The following is a 26,007-nucleotide window of genomic DNA, read 5'->3' on the forward strand; positions in this document are numbered from 1 at the left end:
ATCTTATGAAATGCTCACCCAAACATCTTACTTCGACAATAGAACTATAAACCCTTATTAAAAATTTATATCCAATTCTGAATTTCACAAAATCAAAAAATATTGAAAATATTCTCCGCAAATTTGAAGTTTATCCGGCAAAATGTTTCGGTGATATGAATGTGTTTGTAAGAATTTCTTGAGGCCTTCTAGAGATGTGCTACGTCATCAAGAGAATCCAAAATTTTTCAGAATTAATAATCGATTATTAGTGTACCTTAAATTTTGTAAACCCACATGTTTTTATGTATTGATGAAATAAAATGCTTCTTCAAAAAAAAAAAAAAAATTCAAACAAACGCAGTTTTTCTGACTTGCAAGTGGATATAACTTCTAAAAGAAGATAGTTTAAATATAGGCCGTTCGATCCAGTCCAATATCAAATTCAATTAATATACAAATAATATATTCGGCTATATTTCAATAACTGAGCATAACAATGTCATCAACTAATTTAGCGAGCTAATCAACAAATGCATTATAAATTGCTTCAAATAAGAGACTTTTGATGTAAGAAACTTAAATTTGATTGAGATATTACGAATTGTAGCGTCTCATTCGCATTTATTACTCATTCAAAGATTACAACCAAGTTAAATCCATTCGCCTCATTTGAATCCAATTCAGCGTCTCCCGCTTAGTTGCTTTCACCTCGATGTAGTGTTGCATTTGCGTAGCTGTCATTTTATTAGCTATTTAAACTATGCTTAAAGTACACTTAACCGCCATAAAATTGGCCGCGGATACGAAGTGTTAAAAGTGAAGGTCTGATTGTTTGCAACAGCTCATTCACAACCGCTTCGCTCTTTCCAGCAAGTAGGAGTGCACTACGCACGCAACCGAGCATGAAAGCATCAAACGTCAATCGAGCCGACGTAGAGAGGAATGTGCGAGTTAGGGAGCATAATGAATGCCGGCGAATGCGTTGATGTCAAATACTCGCAATATCTTTTAAATGAAAACTGCTTAGAAAACTCATTTTGCGTCTTTGTCAGATGTTGCAAACATTTAAGTGTCTTTTTGATGAGCGACATGCTGCTCTTGCTGCTAGGGCGCAGCGGCGGATGAAATGGAAAGAAAATTGCACGAGCGTGTGTATGTGTGTGTGTGCACTCAGACACGCAAACAACAAACAATGTTCAATTCCAATATTTACTCGTCCGTCGCCCGTCCATCTACTGCTTCGGTGACTCCTTGACGGCGCTCTGTGTGCGCATCGTGGTTCGGTGGAGGCGTCGCGTCTCTGTCGCTTTGTAGCGAACGAGAATGGTTTTAAGCGTTTGGGGAGTCAGTGCGTTGCTTGTGTTGTCTTTGGAGTAGTGCACTTAAAAGTAAAAGACGTGAAATTAAATTTCTTTGCTGCATTATTCACTCATTGGGATCATTGCTAATCCATTCGCTATTCGCAATTGACAAAAGCGTCTTTCAAACGGCGACATAGACAAAGATAACGAGAAGACACAAGAAGACGACAACGACTACAAGACAGACAGGATATTCGGGCTTGGTGCACAACATAGCTCACACCAGCAGCAGTTGCGTAAGCACAGTCACAAGCGTAAAATGCGAGATTCATGAAATACGTTGAGTCCGTGCGGGATGTGGCAGCAAGTGGTGGATTGGACGCACAGACGGACGGACGGCCTCCTCGTTTTTAGACTTTGAACTGCCGAAAGACAGGCAACAAGCGGGCACATTTCTCCACTTTCGTTGGTTCTTTGACTTGTGTAGTTGACACTACATCTATTGCTACTCCATTCCGGCTGCTTGACTGCGCAACTACGTTTCTGAAGTGGCAAGTTTGGCAGCAATCCCACTTCTTAGATTTCGTAGACTATGAGTAATGTGGGCGGACCCTGGTCTAAGACGCTTTAACATGCTACTACTTTGATATGATATGCTTGCAAATATATTGCATAGTTTTGTTTATATTCTCATATTATAGCTATTGTAAGCAAAGCTGCGGTATTGTGTGTTCGAAAGCATTGAAATGTATTAAAATGAGAAAATTCGTAAATTTCGGTTGACCGAAGATATAATAAACTTCACAAATAATAAAGTTTCGATACAAGAACTTTATATACATCGGTTAGTTTATATGTATATACATAGTAGGATGGAGCAAAAAAAATTTTTTTATTTCTTAGCCTGAGGGTAATATTTGTAGATTATAATAAAAGAAAATTAAAAAAAAAAGTTTTTTTAACATCTCACTTTTAAAGTAAACTTTGAGTTAAAATTTTTTTTGTTTAATTTCTTTACAGTTATATAAAAATAACCGGTTTTCGATTCAAAATTTATTTTCACGCTTAAGGAAAGCATGTTATCGTTTAAGACTTTTTTTTTTAAACTAAAAAATTAAAATTTCCAAAAACTTTTTTTTTATAATCTACAAATTTTACACTCAGACTAAGCAAAAAAAAAAAAAAATTTCACTCCATCCTAATATATAGTGATCCAAACTAAACAATATATTTGGAGATTGTAGTGCTGTCTTAGGCAATAATTCGTGCAAATTTCGTGAAGATAGCTTGTTAAATAAAATATTTTTCCCTACAAGGACTTGATTTTGATCATTCAGTTTGTATGACAGCTACATATACGCTATAGTGGTCCGATGGCAGCGGTTTCGACAGCATCGTGGAGCGAAAAAGACGTATGAAAAATGTTGATAGCTCAAAAACTGGGTGAATATTTCGTGTTTATACCGACAAATAACAGTAAACTCTAAAACCCAAAATGAAAGAACAGATTAGTCGACGATTAAAACTAAGAATTGATCTGAAAGGCTTATTTCACTTTTAAACCACAAGTGGCTATTGTAAATTATTCATATACTCTTGCTTATTGCATAATAATATTTGAACATTGTGAAATTTATTTTTTTAATTCGACATTATTGAGCAGCAAAAAAAAAAGGCTTATAATTTGTTGGGTTTGTAAATATTGGAAAAATAATTTTTAAATAAACAATTTTCTCCAACAAACATATTTATTGCAGCCGCTAATACAGTTAGGTTCGAAAAATGTATGTGCGAAGATTTAATTAAATTTATGAGAGGAATAAAATCTACAACAGTACACTCAAATACCACTAAGCCGTTTTAATCGTATTTTCGATTTCAATGGCGTTTTCTAAAATCCACGTTTTTTAAAAATTTAAAAATTGGTTGCACGCTGCGGAAGATACAAAAATGTGGCGTCGTTAGTGGAGCGCGTTGTATTTGGAGGCAACGAAAAAATGTACAACATTTAAAATGAAATAAAAAGAATGGAAAGCCCAAAACAACTGCAAGCGGATTCAACAAACCAGTCGAGCAAGCAGTTGAATCGACTGTTTCGACGTCGAATGATTTCGAAACAATTTTAAATCCAATTACGTGTTACAGAGGAATAGCATTTGCAGCGGGGAATAAAAAATAAATGAAATAAAGAAAACATTAAAATAAAACGTGAAGTATGAAAAAGCGCAATGAAAGGGGGCTCGTTCACTCGTGTACAGCACACCAGCTTATAGCCAAGATAAAAGTGAAATGAGAGCCATGCCTCATGTCTCATGTCGTTATCCATATCCATGTCGATGCGTATGTGGAGAGTTGGAAACGCATGTTGAACTGGTGTTGAAATGGACGCTGAGCGGCTTTGGTGGCCACACTATTGGCTGGTACTTCGCCAAGGGCAGTGTGAGATCCTCAGTTGTTGCATGGACTTAGGCATGTCGATTTACACCGAAAAATACACAAAATCCTTGTTTGCTCCAAAGAGTGCTGATTTTCCTACATTTACTTAGTGAAATGCCTCTAAAGTTTTTGTTTTTCGCTTGCTACTTTTTCCATTGATTGCGGTGCCTTCATTGATGCTCTTTGTCTGCCACGTCAGCTAGTGTATGTGCAACTGAGAACCTTTCCCCATGCCTCTGTGTGGACGTAGGCGTTGATGGTGTATATTTGTTCGTACACTCCATTGAACTCACTTTGCTCGTCGTTATTTGCGTTTTTGCGAAAATCAAAGCGGATAAAAGCCAACCCCGCTGATGAGGCTGAGAACTCGAACGCAAATAAACTGAAACGGAGGTTCACAAACAAGAGTGCTCCATCACGGAAATACATGCACCGAATACATGGAGTTGTATAGATAACGGATTATCGTCACCTAGTGGTGCACACACAGAGTGGTCCATTAAAGTAAAGTACTAGTATGCGTCTCTACAAGTTCTCCAGTGGGTATCTCGTTTTGATGATGCATAAAGTTTAACTATGGCAAAGCACGATAAGAGATTACGGATAGAGTTTAGAAAGTTTACTCTCAAGGAGGTCACAATTAGGTGCGAGGAGATCCGTAGAGATTGTCTACCAATTTGGAACTGGTGATATTTCTTAAACCTAGACTATCGATGTAGTATCCAACAACGTTTTTGGAACATTCTATGAATGGTTATAAGAAAAACTTCACCTAATAAAAATCGAAATTGCAGTTCCATGTCTAAATATTTCAAGATCTTTCACTAGAAACTCATCAACTAGTTAATGCCTAGTAACTAGTTATATGGTTCTTTCATTACCTCACTACAGGGGTTTTCCAGTGCAATCTTCCAATCTTACCGATTTAAGCGCTGCGTAAGCTTGTGAGGCAATTTGTGACAGTCATGTGGTATATTTGCCATGTCGCTATTGCCACAGCTGAGGCCACAAGGCAACCAAATGCAGCTTAAAGTGCGCTATGAGTAAACGGGTGTAGGTTGATTAAGAGGTAACGCATGGCTGGTGAGCAGCATGGCATCACACTTTTCGTCAGAACTGTTGGCTGCCGTTATGAGCGTTCAAGTCCAAGTGTTATTAGCCACTTGTGAACTGTTTCACGTTAGAGCCAATAAGTTTGGCTTCCCGCCATACCCCAACGAGGCAGCTATAAACGCCGCCACCGGCATGCCACACCATATCGATCAATTGCAATGTGGCCTCGTTCTGCGCGTAGCTTTCAAAGGTTCATTGCTAGAGTGTGTGGTCGGTATATTTGTGTGCGTGTGCGGTTATGCGAAATATGCCAACAATTCGTGTGTGGCATGCCGCTTTAATTACACATACATATTCCACATACAGACAAATACATATATTTCTTTATAATTGCATTTATCCGCAAATACTCGATTCCATATGCATTTCTTGTGTGTGTAAGTGTATTTTGCATTTGTTGGTGCCTTAAAACAGCCGCACGCGCCACCGCCATTAAAGCGAACCACCAATTTATATTCAATAACTGGCTGACTCGCAAATTTCGTTTAATTGCCTTCGTTTGACCTTTGCGGGAGCGCGTTTTTTAGCGATTCTCGCCAATGCCGCGCCAACCGCTTTCCTTTCTTTACTTGTGTAGAAAGCGTTAATGAAGCACGCTCAAGCGAACAGCAAGTAAATTGCATACGCACACAATCACACACATTACAACGGTTATAAATATGTATTTATATATATCTTATATTATATATATAATAGATACATACATTCATGGTTGTTAAATGCTAACGAAGTAAAGTGAAAATTATTTGCCAGCAAATTTTCTTCAATTCCTTTGATTATTAATTTAAATGAAGCAGTCAAGCATTCACACAGCAAAAGCAACAAATCACGCAAGCGTGCAAAAACCGCACCCACAGCCATTTCCTCCACGCCGTTTCAGCGCTCACATTCGCCCTTCGACACTCGTCCTGACGTTAGCCTTCCACATTGCTTTCTTTCCACAAGCCAAGCCAGGCCAAGTGTCCTAGAAACGAAGTAAGCGAGTTTATACAAAGGTATATAGTACACTTGTTGTTGGCATAAGTAACTGTGCTGCGCTAACAAGCAGGCATATATCAGGCACATCAACAGGCTGCTTGCCAGCCTTCTACTACTCACTACCCAGCTTCAGCAGCAATAAAGCCTCCTGCCATGCGCCTCCTTCTTCAACCTGAAACGCTCTTTGCTCTCTTTCCGTTCATCATCGTTACGCATTTAACTGTTGTGCGTCCTTTGTGCTCTGCCGTACAAATTTAAGTAAATGAAATAAAAGCTCAGAAAAAAGTTGTAAACGGAAAAATGTTAAATTAAATATAAAAAGGTTTCATTTAAACGTCGACAACAATAATAACAACTCAAATAGAAAGAAAGTCAAACGCATAGGCTTCACTGTGCCATGTTGTGCCATGCCGTGTTGTGCTCTGTTGTGCTGTGCGAATGCTGTGAAATTAAACAAATTTAAGCTTTAACCGCATCGTTCAGCGCTTGATGGTCGTGAAATAGAAAATATATTCAGCAAAAATAGAGACAGATTTTAAATTACTTCCTGTGGTTTTTTATGTTTTCAAAATTATTTGACAAAAGTTTTTATACCCAGAATAGGATATATAAAGTTTGCCAAGTACTTTGTAACACCTAGATGAAAACGTCGGAGACTTTATAAAATCTATATAATCTGATCATAATGCCGAGCTGAGTCGATTTAGAAATGTACGTCTGTTTGTCCGGCCTTCCATCTGTATATACGCGGTCTTTTTTGCACGTTCTTTTCCCTCCAAGAAGCTGCTCATCAGATGGGATATGACAGCCATATTCTGATCGATCAAAACAAAAAAAAAAACTTTTTTATTTGACAAGATCACTTTACGAAATTTGGTGTGGATTACTGCCGAAGATAATGTCAAATCTATAACGGTATTAACAATTTACTTTATGTTCAGAACTTAATAATTTCCAAAAGATATATCAACTATTAATCGATCTTTTGGGCAGCAGAAAACAAATGTAATCTATACCCTTTGTCGCTTTGAAAGTTTAGAACTGGTAAATTGTCAAAATAATTGAACCAAATAGAGTACAAGATTTTGAAAGTTGCTCAAGCAGTACGGAGACAGGAAATATGACAATCATTTTGTGTAAAAAGTAGCTAAAGTGACGTCAGCAAAACAGCTGATAACGCCAAATATAGTAATAATAGAAAACCTTATGTGTTCTCAAAATTACATCTCTGAGCAAGAGAGAAAAAGTATAATAATGCGAGCTCGATGTGTTGTAATATCACATATAATATAATTAACGACAACGGGTGCAGTTAACCCACTGTGCCAACGCATTTTCGAAATCAAAAGTCGTCAAGCTGTTGTAACTGCGACTGTGAGAATGAACTGAACCCAAACGGAACTGAACTGTACTGAACTCAGCCAAGCTCTACTTAACTTAATTTCAGTGAACTGTTGCTATTGCTCTTATTAAGCGCCATCTTTTTGTTGTTGTTTGCATGAGGCTTGCTCTTTTTGCACACATTACGTTTGCGTTGCGTTGCGCTGCGTTTCTTTGGCGATTTACTGATGCGGAAAATGCATAAACTGGCGTTGTTCTTGAATATCGGATGTATGCTGCACTCCTGGAGCATTTCTCCGACTGTGGACATTGCCAATCAACTTGATATGGGCAACTGAGGGAGGATGCGAAATCGTTCAAGGTCTGAGAAAGAAAGTGAACTGAGAAATGAGGACGAATTTTCATTTGGCATTGCTTAAACGAATTTGCTTTGAGCGAAAGACAAGTGCACGCATGTGTACTTATGTATATGAAATTGCTGTAGAAGTGCGAATCAGTGAAGCGGAATAAACCAACTTCGGCAATGTGTTGATCGTAATGCTGGCTTTGTGTGGTCTTGCGAGGGCCACTGGCCGATGCATGTTGCATGTTGCATGTTGTTTACTCTGCATGACTTTTATACGAGTGTGGCATATGTACATATGTATAGTATTTATGCTGTTGCACGTCGTAGAAGGTAAACAGTTTTTCGACGGTTTTCTTATAATTATTTATTTACAAGCTGTTGCGATTTCCCGGATCTTCTTACGAGTTTCTTGCATTTGCTTGATTTCCTTTACTGCTTGCTATTTAACTTAGCTCTTCGTAGAACGTTTAATCTTTCAAAGCTGCAAGCGCTCTGGTGGCACGCAGTCTCAGTGCAGTTGCTGCAACATCCAAGGGCTTCGGAACGACGAACTGCAGCATTGATGGCGAAATAAAGTGAATTAAGAAAACATTTTTAATGTATCGTTTTAAGGAGAGAAAGCGGCAGCAGCACAGCAAATCTTCAGAATCTGTCGTGCATGCGTACCTGCTGGAGACGCCTTCACGTTCATTGCGCACCGCACAGTTTTACGCTGCATTGCGCTGTGTGGCACGTTGCAGTCATTTTCTTCGCCGCCGCCCCCCCGTTGCCGTACAATGCGCAATTTCTGTCGCTTTATTGTCTTTGCTGGCCATGCCACCTGGCACGCGCTACACTACGTGCAGTTAAAGTTTAGCGTGTGGGTATCAGCAGTTATATTTGTGGGCGGACAAGCGATTATTAGGTGGTGACTCCCTGGTGACTCCTACATTTCACTAATTTAACAACTTTAATTCGTGCTGCTACTTTTTCGTCTTCGCTTTTCCATTTTATTCTTGCCTGATTGTTGCTTCTGGCATTTTCTCTTCACTTTCGTCCCTGCGCTTTTCTGGTATGCAGCGTAGTTGCTTTTTAGGTCACATGGCTTACTTGTATTTCTTAATCCCTCTAGCACAACTGCTCCTATCTCCTATCTGCGCTAGTTGGCAACGTGCAACATGCAACCTGCAACCTGCTTTGATAATTGAGTGCGCACCACCACACAGCGGCGAAAGGAAGCTAAAAGGAGTGGATAGAATTTAAAAGTATAAGATTGTACACCGCTACCACTTTACCTTAACCACTTGCCACAAATTAGTTGCATTCTATTCAAATACGCTCTCCTAACTTATTATGCCCGAGGTGTGATAGCGAGATGGTAATTTGCAGTGATATTTCTCTAAGGTCAACATGTGATTTTATGATTTTTTCTAATTTTTTCCATTTTTTTTTTTAATTTTCATGCAGAAGCCAAAAAGATTTCATTTAATATGGATAAGAGAGTTCTCTTCACCTTTACTAGTTGTTGCGCTACTCTAATATATAGTGGTTTTTGAAATCACGTGTCGAGCAGAGTTTTCAGTTATCTTTTGAATCTTAATTCAAGCTCATGATTCACCAAGTTTTCAGCGAGATTAAAGTGTAGTACAAACGAGTTTTAAACCCACTTCGGCTGGAATATTCCTTTAGACGTTTTCAATTTTTATGTCTGTAGAAATCAATTAAGGAGCACGCTTTAGAAATACATGCATTGGGTATAAAAAATTGGCTGCCAACTAAACTTAGAAAGTACTATCCTGACTCATCTATACCACTCACTATTATTCCTTCCTACGTTTTAAGCTCGCATTCGTCCCATTTTTGTTTCAATTGCTTCCAGCACTTACTACTCCATTTGCATTCCCCGCCGCCATACTCTAACACTTGCAGCGGGCACTGCGAGCGCCACAATTACCACTACAGTCAGCACTTTTTGCCATCGTCACCGCTGCCTTTGTGGCTTAGCTTTGTGCGCGTCGCTGTTGTTGCTATTACTACTGTTGTTGTTGGTGTTCTTGGTGTCGGTAGAAGCACTTTGCCAAGTTAGTTTGCAACTAAAGTGAGTTAATGGCACTAATTATCTGCTGCAACTTTATGCAAATTGCTGTCTTTGTCTTTTGCTGCTACGTGTGAGACAGAGTTCATACTCGAATACATACACACTCATACATATACATTTGTTGCACATACAAAAAACGGGCAGATGGGTAGTCAGATATTACATTTATACTTGTGTTTACTTCGTGTCGTCTGTCGAACATCTTTCCGGTGCAGCAGGGCCCAGTAGCATAATTGCAGCGATTTAGTGATGTGTTGCTTATGAGATTTCAAATATAAACTGAGAATAAATATAGAATACATATGTACATATATAGATTAACATATGTTGCTGACTACAATAACCGGTTCTGAGATAAGTTGTATTGAAGTAACGGAAGTTACAGTGAAGTATGGTCAGCATAAATTTACTGCGGAGTATATTGTAGCGATTCTAGAACGTAACTATCTATTTTTAGAAAGAAGTAAACACAGAATTGACACTACAAGGATAAAAGACTAAAAAGTAACATTTATCGATAATTCTATCGAACGCATTGATAATTTCCAATCTTACTTAACATACGTGAACTCAATATTTTCGTTGTTTGCGTTAAAGAGATTTTTTTTCGGAAAATGTTTAAGTTATTCTCAAAATTATTTGTAAGCAGTTCAGTCTGAAAATCAAATAATATACTCAAACGTCAAATGTTAAAACTATTCGCACAGTAACTGGCCTCCCTATGCTTTTAAATGCAAAAATATCGTTTTCATTGGCGATAATTTCTTAGCTAAATGTTATCGATTTTTGTTATTTGATGTTTTTTGGAAATTCTGTTGGTTTTTATATAAGCGCATAAATTCAGGTTAAGCGAATATAACTTTTGTTTTGTATTATTCAGATGCATTTAAGTTTTGGAGAATTATATTAGTTCTCTGTACCCTGAACAGGATACATTAAGTCTGCGACAAGTTTGTAACACCCAGAAGAAAACAACGGAGACCCTATAAAGTTAAGCTATATACATATATATGAATTGTTCGTCTGTCTGTCCCTTTTATATACGAAAACTAGTCAGCTAGATTTGGAGACATCGATCTGAAATTTCTCACGTGTACGTCTTTTTATTTTTAAGAAAATGTTAGTTTTTTGGAATCGCCGGTATCATACAACTCTAGCATATATCTACCGTACAAACTGGCCGATCAAAATCAAGTTCTATTTTGGAAAAATATTTTATTTGACACGGTGTTTTAAATTTTTAGTTTGGCACACTATAGGGTAGTGCTGCCATACAAGTACAAGTTGACGGGATCTAATCACGTTGAAGATCTTTTTATACCCTTTTATGACAAAAGTTAACGTTTTTTTGTATAATTAAAAACTTTAATTATTACGACTAAACTTTATTTGTAAGCTTTAAGCGTAGAAAAAAATTTCTGTTTTTATATTTGTTTCTTACTATATGTTGTTTGTATAGCCATACATGTGTACTTAAGCGAACTGCTATTTGAAATAGCAACCAACTCCGCTGGGTGAGCGCACTGAGTTAATATGCAGCTTTAAGTTCTTAAGTTTTCCTGTTGTCTGGGTCACGTATCTGATCCTGCTGCTTATGCTGCACGAATGTTTGGCTGGAGTGCATTAGATAGGCGGCAAAAGTATATATTACCGCGAGGGATGTGCGAATGCACCGACGCCAGAGTACTTCTTGCATGTGTTTTCCATTAAAAACTTTAAATGTATGTATATATGTATGGTAGTTGTGGTATGTAAGTGTGTGTAGTTTGCAACAATAAGCTGCGTGCGAGCGCATAGTCACACACACCAACACAATTGCATATAAATAAGCCTACAAACAGTTAGATATAGTTCGGCATGTATAATGATACACTTGCATATACAACAAGCGTATTACTCCATATGTTTTGCTTCCCAGCGAGAGACTTACGAGCACACGAACGCGGGCAGCACCCACACACTCTCGCTATAAGTATGCACACAAGCGTGCAAACTTTCTTTACCAAAATGCATTGGATTTACGGGAAGCTACAAGAAAGTACAAGTCTTTCCATATTCACACACACATGCAGGTAAGTATGTTTCGCCTTTACTTCACATGTGTGTGTGTGTGTCTGCTGAATTGTGCTCTGCTATGTGTGCGTGCAATGCAACTGTTGTGCAGTTATTGCAGTCGGAAATGTGCCATCGGTTGCTTATTGTTGTAGTTGTGTGTAATTGTAGTTGTATGCGAGCATATGCTTGTATGTGTGTGTGTTTATCTTTTTTGTTGTTTAAGCAGCACACCACCAAGCGACACATGCAAAGTGCTCCATGGGATTATTTTTAAAAGTTCTTTGCATTTCTTATTCCTCTTATCCGTCTGCTTTATTCGCTTTGCCATTTTATTCTTTATCTCTGCTGATTTACAACGATGTCGCTTATTATTTATGCAGTTGCATGTGTGTAAGTGTAGTGCATTAGGAGCACATGAGGCACATGTATACATATGTGACTGTATGTATGTATGTATGCATTTGTGATTTCGTGACTGAAAAAGTGCAGCATTTGAATAGAAGGTGCTCACTCAGCTGGCTTAGCGCACCTCAGGGTTTATTAGTTAATGCTCTTCGTAAGCACTGTGACTTCATATGCCATTTATTTTAATTCTTAAAAGATGCCACCATGTGTGTAAGTACGTATATAAAATATGTTTTCAGGAGATTTATTTGTTTGCTCTAAAAGTGGCAAGGATTGTGTGACGTTGCGAGGATACTGTTGCCGAAACTAAACTATTTGGTGAAACTAAAAGTTGCAAAGTGGGCAATTTTAGTGAGAAACTATGATTTTCAATGACTGTGTGCGACACTTTTATTATACTTTATAACTATAGATAACGGTTATAACGGTTGTTGATCTGAGCAGGTGTATGCAGGCGCAATCGTGGGTCTACACTACACAATTAGAAGTATTGTTGTTGTCAAATTTGTTTTATTTTTATTTTTATAAAAAATCCATTAAGCTTTCGAAAGCGGCCGACGATTAATTTTTCGAATGAAAAACTGTACTGTGAACTTTGGCTTATTATTCGCCCAAAAATTTACTGGTGATGTGACATTTCTCTATTTGCTAATAAAAATTAATTTTGCGATCTATGGTATACCAAAACGATTTTGTTTCATTTTTAAACCCTGAAAAGAGTATATTAAGTTTGCCATGAATTTTCTAATAACCACAAGTAAACATCCAAGGCCCTGTCAAATATATATATACATATATATATATATATAATCAGCGTGAGAGCTGAGTCGATTTAGCCATGACCGTCTGTCTATCCATCTGTATATAGTCGAAGCTATAGCTGAGGAACTAGTTTTTAAGATATTGATCAGAAATTTTGCATACTTCCTTTTCTCCGCAAAAAAAACGGATCATTTGTCGCAACCGCTGACATGCATATAACTGCCATATACTTAAACTGACCGATCGAAAAAAAAGTTTGTGTATGGAAAACATTTCTATTTTACAAAATATCTTCACGAAAGTTGACGTAAATTATTGGTCGAGGTGAAGCTACAATTTGTATGCAAATTGTCCATATCGGACCCATATAGCATATAGCTGCCATACAAACTGATCGTTAGTCAAGACAAAGCTACAATCTCCAAACAAATTATTTAGATCGCACCACTGTAGTATATATGTAGCTGCCATTCGAATTGAAAAGCAGCTGTCAAGGGTATTCTAGTTTTGATTCAGCCGAAGTTAACGTATTTTCTTGTTTTGTAAACAATTAAACGGGTTACACAGAAATTTTCAAAAAGAATGAAGATTTTTTCATTACTCTTAAATGTATGCTATCTATTTCTTGCACGCTATCTATTGTTGCATATGTACAATAAAAATATCCTGGTGTCACTAGTAGGCATAAAAAACGTTGCCTACAATTAGGCGCACTTTTCATTATTTTACATGAAAAGAAAAAGGAAAAAAGTTTAAAGCGATTTTGTTAGAGGACTCTTAGTTAAAATATATCTCACTTCACGACACATTTTTATTGTTGGGGCTAGTTTTTCGCGCTGAGAAAGAAAAGCAATTTGGAAAACTAATCAAACCGCAATCCCAAAACTTATTCCACAGATAATATGCGAAGCTTAAAGTAATAGTGAAAAATGTACAAACTTGTTTTAGGTCAATTCAGATTTCTTAAACCTCAAAGCCTTACTCCATTAAATTCGTATACTATGAAGTAACTTTTCCGACTTGCTTAGAAGCCTAAATTCAACACATTCCAAGGGACCACTGTCGTACTCGCAGCCTACAAATTGATGTATAAGAAACGAGCTAAAATTTGAGAAGGGACAATGTGTTGAGGGCAAACGAAATTCCCACAAGATAAATGGAGTATGTTAAAATAAACAAAATTCATTCGCTCATGTTTGCATTGCGTTACGAGCCTATTTGGTTTTGTGGTCTAGTATGTGGTATTTGCTGTGGTTGTTATTAACTGAAGTGGCGTGTAATGTGACGAAACTAAAATGACAACAAAACGTTGAGAGAAAAAGGAAAAAAAAAACGGCAGGCAAAACAACACTGGCATTATAAGAAAAACAGAAAACGCATTAACAAAGAAATCCGGTTTGACAAGAAGTATTAGACAACAGCAACTGCAACAACAACAACAACAACAACGATTACTATCATAATAATAAGTAACATTGCGTTTAGGTAAGTGGATGGCTGACAGTAAAAGGACATGAGGCAGCCGAGCTGTATCATTAATCAATTGTACAGATGGCGTTGGAAAAGTTCGAATGTGTCCATATGTATGTGTGTGTGTGAGCGTGAGTAATGCTTCATTTTGTGTGGGCGAGTGTGTGGCGTTGTCTAGTTGTTGATTGCCTGTTTGCGATTCAGTAAACATTTTTGGCAACATCGACGGCAAGGTCGAGGCCATTGTTGTGACGCCGCTTTGCGCGCTTACCGCACCAAGCTCGCTGCGCTAGTGCCCATAAATGGTAACGGTGATTGCGTTCCGGTAAATGATGCATTGCGACTGCCAAGGCGCTTGAATATGTCATTAATATTTCGCCGAAAATAGCGAAAGCATGCCGCCAATGGCGCTGGTGGTGGTGGTGGTGGTGAGATCGCCGATGTCGCGTCATTCACTGCTTGCGGTTGGCAGTTGATGTCCTTTTTGGTTTGCGGCTATTTATAAGTATTGCTCCACTTTATTATTATTTGCCAAATATGTATGTGTGTGTTTGTGTGTGAGTTAGTATGTGTGTAGTGTTTGTTAGTTGCGCTTCTTGTTGTTAATTTTGTTTTAGTTATTGTTGTGTGCTTGCGATTGTCAATAATAAGTGCGCGCCATAACGATGTTGATTTGAGAGCTCGAAATCGATTTCACTTTTGTTTGTCGAGATTAAGCGCAGCGCTGGTGGAAAGTTGAACTGGTTGGCATAACGCGCTGGTTGCGATAAAAGCAAGTATTGTAAATAGTTGAGTACAAACGATGTCTGTGAAGTTAAGTTTCGCTTACGCACTATTTATCATACACTCGAGCAGCGCTTTTATAAATATGAAAATATGCTCGAAAACCACTTCAAGCTCCGCATCGCGCGCAAAATAAATACATTTATTTAAGCACATACACATTTATGTGCGCGGCAGTTATTCATGTAAACGCTTTTGGTTTTCGTTTTGCTTTGCCCACTTAGCGCCTGGCACGCACTTAAGCATGCCCAAGCATCTGATAATTTGTTATTCTCGCCAATGTGCTAGCTTTTATCCTCCGCCACCCCACCGATAAGTGCGCCGTTCAGCAAATCGCGCGCCGATTGTTAACCGCAGCAGCTTATGCTGTGCTTTTTGTTTTTCAGTTTTGCAACACTTAATGCTTTCACATTCTCTGCTCAGTGTATTTGTTTTGCTTTCACTTTGCTGAGCTCGCTATATTTTTGTTTGGCTTCAAGTGTTTTCCACTCCCAATTTTTCGCTATTTGGCTGTTATACTAATTCGGTATGAGTGTATATTATATATATATATATATATATGTGTATGTATGTATATATATGTATGTATGTTTGCATACAATTTTGTTCATAGCTGCATGCCTCTGAGCTATGCGCTTGTAGTGGTGCGCCAAATGTGTTTGCGTTCGAGAGAAAAACTGAATTAAATTGATCCTTGGCTGCTACTATTAATCAGTCAATCAGTTGTGGTCCACATTCATTTTTTGTGGTGTGTGTATGTGGAAAGTGTGTCAGTGGCGTATTTTATCAGGGTGGTGAATAATGCTGGATTTTTGTTTTGAAAGCGGTGTTAATAGTTTTCTTTGAACTTAACACTCTAGAAGTGCTTTTTGTGATTGCAATGCTTTCTTTGTACAATAGAGACAGTTTTTCATTTTGGTATTTCAGAAGTTTTGCTTCTGAGATATCCATTTAAGTAACATACAGACCAATACTAAAAGATTCGTTTAATTAATAGTAGAGTTATAGTAGATTTATAGATAAGAGGGCAAAGCTGGTTTAGCGATAGATTATGAATTATTTATTTTAATAATTTTATTATTTGTTTATAAAAATAAATTAAAAATGCACAAATAAAAGCATTTGAACTGCTAGAGCTATGGAAATACTCAACAATATTCTCCCCTAATATCCATTAGACTGGAGTGCTCAAGGGAGCCGCAAGCGAGGGAAACCTGCCAATACCTGGAGGCGACAAGTTGAAGCAGAGTCGCCAGAAACATGTCTTTCCTGGAGACAAAATAAATTTCCAGCATTAAATAAATCGAATTATAATTTGTTAATTGACGCTCGGTGTTCCACCTAGGAACTTTGGGACATATTCTCCATACATGCTTGTATATTTAAGCAAATCTGCAAGCATAAACAAATTATTAGGCGAATTATTAACTGAGTTTTTTTCTCAAGTACTTGATTTTTTTACTTGATGGCATTAAAGCGTGGGTGGCGATTAATTTTTTTTTCAAAGATAAGTAGTTTTATTAAAAAAATATTTTAGTTTCCTGCCCATTTTTTGCAACCGCCGATAGCGAACTACTATAGCATATAGCTGCCATACAAACTAACCGATCAAAATCAAGTTCTTGTATGGAAACTTTTATTACTTGTGAAGTGTATTATAGCTGCGGTGCAACCGAAGTCAACGGTTTTTATAAGTATTTTTGTGTTTTTCTTAAATGGCAAAATCAAGTTACAAAATATATAGAAACGTATAAATTTTTAGAGTTCCATGTTGTTAAGTATTACTTCAATATCTTGTTTGATGCTTGAACTATGTTTTACAAAGTCAACTTTTAAAAAATATTTTAAACTGTTATGCGCTCTCTCATTGTGCAAATTACAGCACTTTAGATACTAGCAACATTCAAGGCGAATCATAAATTATATACATACTATATATGTATAGATATATTGTACATACATCCTGCTACAAATATTCACATCAAATGAACAATATTGACGCATTCGATGTGTTTCTGTATTAGTTTTTAATATGATTATTGCTGAAACTCATTGATGTGACAGGCAATAAAGAAATGTTACGTATACGCCGTGGTGTGTGCCACTGCAGCAAATGCAAATGTTTTGCATATGCATGAAATGAATAAATGAATATTTTCCGTGATCAAAATTGTATTGAAAGAGTGAAACAACAACAACAATAACAGTTGCAACATACGCTTATCAATACGTTTGCATATATTTGTATACATATGTATATGGGGCGTATGAGTAACAATTAAACCAGCCTGAATCTAAAGCTGGCTTTGATCATAAACCTACATATGTTTCTTTTTAGATGCCCCAACCAATTTTATAACAGAAAAAGCTTTTTTATATCAAAATGCTAGAAGTTTGTTTTTCAGTATTTCTGCTTTACTATTGACATTTTCGTTTTTTCTTTGCTTTTCTTTCGAACTTTAAACTTTTATATAGGTATTGGTATTTTTTGTTTACCTTTACATTTGCTTTGTACTCACCCATCAATTTGATGACTTCGCGATGGCTAATGAAGACATTCAGGTAGCCATTCGCAAGCAGCGGAAACCAGCCGACCAGCGCACACCAAACATTCAACCAAAATTTTGACGCCATCTCTATGACACTATTGCCCGTTGCCGGCTGCTGACTGCTGGTGTGGGAAAGCGATGCGGCTTTGAGATTCGTACGAGTAGTCAACTCAATTAAAGCAGACAACGGCTAAAGGATGCTGGCAGCGCGGCCGAAGAGGAGAACTTACAAACGTATGCTCGTTGAAACGTTGCTCCAAAGTCAATTTAAAAGCGGCGAAAGAGAGTGAGCCAATAAAAATTGAAGAGAATTGCAAAAAAATAGTGGAAAACGTCAACTGATGGCAGTTGTACGTTGGATATTTGCGTTGTCTTGTTTGCTTTTCGCGTTCTTTTGCAATGTGTTTGTTGACTTCTTTTTTGTGCTGGCTATTATCCACTGGTGCGCTCATTCAACGCCCGCTCTACTGGTTGTCGCCGTTGTGGTAGGCGTGGGAGAGTGTGCTGCTTGTTGGTCTTGTTTGGCACAGCAATACACGAACCGTGCGAAAGAACAGCGTAACGGCAGCGACGACTACGAAGGAAAACCGAGTTCAGTGACTGTTCGCAAAAAAAATCAACAACAACAGTGTCAGCAACAGACACACACACACTGTTAAACACGCAGTGGCAATTTCAGTGCGCCTCGTATTGCCTAAGGACTGTGATTTGATTCTTTCGCACTTTTAATTTCGTGTTTATTTTTTGCCTTCTTCTACTGTCGCTGTTGCTATGTACTGCGTGCACGTCTAGTTGCTATTGTTGTTGTTTTGTGGCTGAATTGGTTGTTGGTTGTTGACCAGCACTTTCACCAAAAGCGCCGCACAATCAACAGCCGTATCGAGTTGTGATTGCAATGCCGCCAGCCGCACACTTGGCTGCGCTCGTGCGCTTGTGCGCCTCCACGTATGCAACGCCTGTGGCAGTGTCTGTGGTGTGGACGGCGTCGGCTATGCGGTTTAATGCGGCTCAATATGTTCTTGTTTGCTGTTTATTGGAGTTACTGCTGCTGTTGTCGTTTCGCTGCTGTGAACTGTTGTTTTTGTTGTTGCAGTCGCAGCTGTGTTGCGTTGACAAGCTGGCGTGCAGACAATGGCAGAGGGGGAGGTGTAAGCGGTTGCACTTGCTGTAGTTACAACAGTTTGTGTTTTGTTTTTCAATGTTGCCGTTGTTCTTGTAGTCGTTGTGCTTGTTCGGTTGTTAGTCGTCGCATCGGTCAGGCAACAGTCGTCAGCTGCCATTTCTGTGTCGTCAGATGAGTATGCGAAACCATATAGCTTGTTTTTGTTGCTGCGATGTGTGAGGCTGGTGCAACGTGTCTTTCAAACTTCAACGACAACTTTTTTTTTTACCGTTTTTTTGTTTGTTTTCTTATTCTATTTTTTAATATGTGTTCTCAGTGTTCTAGCTGGGATTTTTCTACACTTTTCTGGGTGGCTTTTATTTTCGACAGCTCTTTTTCCAGTTATTTTTTATGTCTCTTATAGGCGTCGCGTGTGGCGTACATTTACATGCCGACAAATGCCGTTAGGTTTTTGGTTGTCACATATGTACTTGACATGCCCTTGGTTTTTGGGTGCCGCCCGTTTTCTCTGTCACTATCTACCCTTTCACCTTTATTTGTATGACACCTTCTGCAATGAGAAGAACGTATGAAAAATTATATTAGAAAAATCAGTTTTAAAAGGAAGAAAAAATTTGAATCACATATGGTTTAGGAAATGGGAAAATAGGCAAACAAAATTGGTTTACGACGCAAGCATAGCAACGAATAATGAAATTTAAACTTGGAAAGAACCGAACATTGACAAATTTAATCACACGAACACATACATATATATGCTGATGTGCATCGACTTTTGTATGTCTTCAGACTCTTTTAAGAAAAATAATATGAAAAAGGGTAAGAAAAAGCAGGAAATAGAAAGAAAGATTTCCTGGAGCGATCTGTAAACATTGTTTTTTGTTTTAGCGGCGACTATCTCGAATAGTTTTAATGTCTCTGCCGCTGAATTTCAGTGACAAGTTGATTTCCAGATGGTGTGTATTCTTTCTGCAAAAAATATGAGGCCATTTTGGCACCATGGTCACCAATTTCTTAGCGAGCTTGTCGACCATCTTCTTTCTCTTTACGCTCCATTAACCAGTGATCCAGACGAGAGAGGCCGGGATGCGTTTTGAAAAACTATTAAGCTCTTTCATGCAATCAAGGACCATCAACAATATAATTTCTAGAACGAGACTGGCTTGAGTTCTGCTTGATCATCATTAAAAAATACGACGACTGAGATGGTTTGGAAACTTCTTCAATGATCGATGAGCATTTTTCCGGAGCCCTCCGTTCTTCACAAATCTCTTCAAATGTGAGCTGAGTCGATATTTTAAGAAAGCACTGTTGGAAATTGTAGTCAAATCAGAGTTAAAATTAATTAAATTGATGTCGTATCTTGGATTCTTATTCACCTTTCCAAAGTAAAAAAACTTCAAATCGATCATGCTTTCATATTTTCGAAAATTTTTACTTTATATAAGTTTATATCTCATTCTTCTTGCAGTTCTGTTTTTAAACAATACCCAATGACATAAATCAGTGCTAGAACATCAAGTGACATTTAAGAATTGGGTATGAAATACCCAAAAATACCCAAAACCATATGAGGCATATATGTAAAGTTACTTTAAAAATAGGACTAGCGCGACATATCACCGTTGAAGGGAGCATAAATCCCTTTGCAACCTCGGCAACAAGCAGCGTATGTCGCCAAGGCGTGTACCGGAGCCACATTGTCAGCGCTGCTCCAAAGCTGTCATGCTGGTTGCTTAGGCGGTCGAGTCAGGCGGATTAAACCCAGTGCAAAATACCAAACATTCCAACATAGCAACACTGGAGCGGGGAGATGTGGGCATGTGGCTGGTTTTCAGCTCGCAAAACACCACACGCCAACACTCACACACACGAGATTGGTATTGGTTTGTTTGCCTGCCTGCCGGCGCGTCCTTTTGAAGGTTTCGTTGTTTACAGTTCACTTTTTTTTTTGATTTTTTTTTGCTATGCTCTCAGTCAATTTTTGTATTGCTTTGATTTTTAGCTATTTGCTCTTTGATTGTGGTGGTTTTTGTTTTTGTTGTTTTTTATTCTATTTCATTCATGTTTTGTGCTCTGTTTTTGACTGCCACACCAAGTTTTCTAAACAATTTTAAATGCTACGAACTTCTTGAGAAAGTAATTAAAAAGTTGCAAAGATTAAGAGCCTCTCACTCTCTCTCTCTCTCGAGGAGTGTTTTCGCGTGCCACATGCCAGCAACGGCAACATGCAACAAAATTGTACTCTATGTAGGGATACAAGTGTACCATGTATATAAAAAACCCGTGTCGATCCACAACCACATATGTGTGTCTGTATGTTTGTCGTCTAGCAGCTGCTTCACACATTTGCTTCATTGCCCATCGCTGAAATTTGAGTGCGTGTTTGTTGCTGGCAATTTGCAGTATTTAATGCCTCACCTTTGCTGTTGACTTTGATTGCTGTTTTATTTAAGCTTTCATGCAGAACTGTGAAGTGGCGTATATTTCGGTTATTCGGAACTTTGCGAAAAGAAGAAGAAGAAGTCGACTGAAAGTAAATAAATCTGAGGAATTATTTAATTAAGTTCTTTCCGAATACAGTGTATTCCTCAGGGTGTTGTTAAAAGTGCAGCAAAATTATCTGAAAATAAATTCTCAACTCAACTTAGTGAATCAAATTTAGTGTTGTGGGTATATGTTATTTAAAATTAACTTCAGGTTTTCGGACACTTTTGATTTATTTGTGTGTATATTTTTTTAATAAAACAAAAAAATTCGGTTAGAAAAAAGCTGAGTTTTGAATTAATTTTTTTTTGGCACTCCTTTCGCTAGTTAACTGAGACTAGGCATGATTAAACTTCTCACCAATTTGAACAAAGATACCTTGTCAAAAAAAAAAAGTTTTCATACAATAATTTGAGTTTGATCTGTCAGTTATATGTCAGCTATATGCTTTAGTTGAGATAATAGCGATGCCTTTGCTTATAAGCAATGCCAAATTTCGTGAAGATAAATTGTCATAAAAAATTTTGTCCATGCAAGGACTTGAGTTTAATCGGTTCTTCTGAACAGCTTCTTAGTGAGTAAAGGATCGTGCGCAAATTTTCAGATCACTATCTCAAAACTAACTATCTAAAGACTAATTCGCGATAAACGGATATGTATATATATATATAATATATTTGAGGGTTACCGACGTTTCCTTTTGGGTGTTAACATTGTGACAAGCTTAATATACCCTGATCAGTGTTTAAAAAATAAATATTTTTACAAAATCTTTTAGTTAAATATTATATTAGCCACTGAGTAGCCTTTTTTGTCTATTTATTTTTATATTTGTAAGTAGAAAATGCTCCTGAGTGCTCCCTATGTTTTCGACAATTTTTATACTTGGGAGTGACTCTCCTTGAAAATAATTATACGATTTTATAATTGAGAGCATTGTAGATTTTTCAAACATTATGGGCTCATCAAGCGCCACTTTTTCCAATTTGGAATGCAAAGTAAAGTAAGCGAATAGCTTTTTCTGAAATCAAAAGTCTGTAGAGTCTCTTAAGAAATGTGCGCACCAGCAATAAGAAATTTTTTTCTCTAACTAAAAATATTTCTTTTAGTGGACTGCATGGACCGAGTTGCTGAGTGAATCGTAGAATCGACAAATTTAAGATATCGGACACGCTAATCTCTACAGTGCCATTATCGATATACATAGTATGATGTATATTAACATACATATATGTATTTGTGATTAGGCGAAGGCTGCTCCATAATAAAATAATGAAAGTTTCTCGGTATATATCTCGGCCCCAGGACTAGCAAATAACACGTAATCATTTTTTTATGTGTGGATGGAATTAAGAAGAACTTTTAAAGTACTAATTTCGATAGAGTTGCCATTTTTACAGTCAAGCTTTCTTAAATTGCTTGCGTTTTAGTAAAAGTTAAATATTTCATATAGGGTTGCCATTTCTTGTTGAATTCTAATTATTTAGATTTTATGTGTGCATTTGAATTTTAACTTAATTAAATATTCAAATTTCTATTAGAGTGAAAACAATTATTCTATACATGTTTAAACATTTTTCGAACGTTTTTTCTACTTTTTAGTACCAACGAGTTATTTATAGCAACCTTATGTGTAACTAACATTTTATTCGTATTTCTATAACTTGCAGGGCCCTATAATCTTTTCAAGCAAAAGTTTTCTCACGAAGCACGTAAAAAAGCTAAAGAATTTTTCCACTCGCACACTTATGAGCGGAAATGTGAGCAGCACTTGAGCGAAAGAAATTCCTAAGTATGCAAAATTCAAGCCAATCACCCACTACAGCCGCCTTGGTATAGAATAGCACAGTTATTCAGTTGCGAGGCCAAGAAATTGGTGTTAAGTGGTCGTTTGCTAGTTTTGATTTTCTAAAATTTACTATTATTAATGTGTTTGTTTTTTTTAGTTTGCATTTTTTTGTTGCTATTTCTCACCAGCTGGCAATATTGATGGTGTTGTTGTTGCCCTGCCGTGCCTTGGGTGCCACTTTATGCTGGCTGAGTGCGCTGCGATTGCGAATGCAAGCATGTGTGCAAATTTTTACTTATACCATAACATATATATATATGTTTAGTTATATACAAGCATATGTATATAGGTATTAAATTGTTTTTGGTTTAAGTGTGTATATTGCCGAGTTGTGAACGAAAAATTTCTTTTTGATTAAAATGGTCGAATGTTGCAAGAGTTCCTAACATATTTGTTACAAACATGCCAATACATATGCAAGCATAAAGAGAGCAAGTGGCTCACATAAATTTTACTAAACACACATATACATACATACATATATTGATATTTATGTGCGTGGTGGTTTAACCGCCGGTTGTTGTTGAAGCGCATGAAAACTTTCACCAAAGTTTAAAAATACAAAATTTTCTGCTTTTTCTCTAAACTTGGTTGTTGTTTTTTTTTTTTTGTATTTTTTTGCTGCGATCACTGTTGCCTGCTGTGGAATTGTGGTATTTGCAAGAAAATGAAATTTTCACCAGCAACAGCTTGGTAGCTGTTGTTATCGCTAAGCGTTCTATACATTTACGCACACATGCAACATGCACAACTATGAAGCTAATGTTCTCTCACACACAAACACCCGTCGCAAGCGTCCACAGTTTCCGCAGCGGTTGAAGCGTGCGCCCAGCGCTCAATTTCAACAACAATAACACGCTCAAGCATCAATTTCAGTATGTTGATTTTGAGCGGTTGAGTAAAGTGTTGCCATGCAACCCTTATTTAATATTTGTGTGCAAGTATGCGTGTCCTTCAGCATTTATTTCGCGAAAACTTCTACCAACGAATGCGAAGTGCTAAGGCAAAGCGCACAACGCGCTGCCGTTGAGCCGCTACTGCAAGGACGACAACGACGACGACGATGATGAGAGCGGAAGCGCCACGGCGTGTGGCAATAGTAGCGACTTCCGCCTGAGCGGCGGCGCATTTGTGTGAGCCTTGACAGCGGGCGCGGGTTGAGCGATGGTGCCACCGTCGCAACGCTGACTATGCAACAAACTTTTCATTTCCAAATGTTTGCTAGTTGAAGCAAGCATCAGCAGGGCTTGGCTGTGACTCTCATGCACGCCGCCTGCCAGTCAGCAATCAAGCGCTAACAGCAGGCGGCGGGTGGGCATCCGACTTTCTACAGCTTGCGACCGGCAACCGCCAACCACCAGCCGTCAAGGCGCAATTTCGTAACACTCTCGAGCAGGCAAGCAGAAAGAATTGAAAACAGCATTTTTTCGCATTTGGCAAATAAAAAAAATAAAAAATAGCGAAAAAACGCCAAGAAAATCATGAAATAAATTTCAATAAAAGGTTCAACCAGTGACGCGCATAAGCGTCGGCATGCATGCATGCGAACGCAAACTCATTGCAACGAACACAAACTCTAACTCATTCGAGCGTGTTCACAAAATACACACGCACTCACTTGAATGCGACAACATGCGTTCATGTGTGTATGCATTATATGTATGAATTGTTGTGGCGCTTGTATGTAGTATGTGTTAGTTATTCTGCAATTTCGTTGTTGATGGATACAATAATGCCAAGCTTCCTTCAAATCCTCTAGTCCCCTTCGCAAGCCCGACCGCTTCATCGTCCTTCCCATCGGCAGCTTGGATGTGTATCTAATGAATATTCTGCACATTTCTAATGGATGCCATGGATACCATGGATACCGTTGCTCCGGCGTTGTAACATGGTACATATACTCCCGTCATGGTACCGTTATCGCTGTTAAGTGCTAGGCACGTTTATTGACATATAATGTATGCATGCAGTATGGTCAGATTGACAGTTTGTCGCAAGCACCCAATTGGAATCTAACGGATTATATTTATTTTATTGGAAATAATTGTTTACTGTAGTAGAGTGTGTGTTTTAAATGTTGTATTCTATGTTTTCGCAGCTGTTCGGGGCTTTATTATGTTCGAGGTTTCATTTATCAATCTTGATTTGGACTTTGGTATTTGGACCCCAGTGCCTAACCCCCCTTGACTTTTTACCGAAAATATCGGTCCATGTATAAGATATATAATTGAAATTCATATAATAAAATAAATAAACGAAACTCTCGATAATAGTATGTTTTTGTGTCAAAAATGGGTTGAATCGGATCTACCTAATACTAAGATTTTTGAACATCCGGGTGATTTTATATCGCGTATATCGACGAATATGTGAGTTATCTCAATTAAAATAAGAGTGAGCGTGTTTTACTTATAACAAGGTTTCTTTGTGCCTAAAATGGATGAAATCGGGTAAAAATTTTACCTAACCCCTATGTAACTCATATCAGGATTTTCGAACATTCGTCTGACTTTACTTTATTTGATTGGTGATGGTATGTGAGGTACCTTAATGAAACAGTTAAAGCATTTTGTTAATCTGTGGCATGTTGATGGTATGTGGTATTGGCAAAAATGTATAAAATCGCGTCAACACTACCCTCAACTTCCATATACTACTTATAATGCTTTCCGTTATTCTAAACAGTTTTATGTCGAAAATGTCGGTCAGTGAGAATTAAATTTTTTTTCTCAAATGAGCATTACATTTGTTAACAGTACCGTTATATGGGGAGTAGGCGGGGTTGTCACCCGATTTCACCCATTTTCACACTGTCTAAAGAGATGCTAAAGGCATTTGTTCTCAGTGAATTTTGTTATTATAGCTTAGCGAGACCACGCCCACATTTAAAAAAAGTTTTAAATTGCAGATGCCCCTCTCTGATGTGATCCTGCATACCAAATAACAGTCT

At 37.7% G+C, this 26,007-nt stretch overlaps 1 protein-coding gene across 1 annotated transcript in view; it reads right to left on the minus strand.

Annotated features, from left to right (window-relative positions):
- Drl-2 (Derailed 2) overlaps nt 1-26,007 on the minus strand; it is a 93,443-nt gene that overhangs the window by 39,702 nt on the left and 27,734 nt on the right. The window contains exon 2 of the mRNA XM_014240910.3: nt 17,569-19,271. Coding sequence (XP_014096385.2) covers nt 17,569-17,683 — 115 coding nt within the window. The 5' untranslated portion in view covers nt 17,684-19,271. The remainder of the gene's footprint in view (nt 1-17,568; nt 19,272-26,007) is intronic.

This window comes from Bactrocera oleae, chromosome 4, assembly GCF_042242935.1.
Source record: "Bactrocera oleae isolate idBacOlea1 chromosome 4, idBacOlea1, whole genome shotgun sequence".
Taxonomy (NCBI): Eukaryota; Metazoa; Arthropoda; class Insecta; order Diptera; family Tephritidae; genus Bactrocera; species Bactrocera oleae.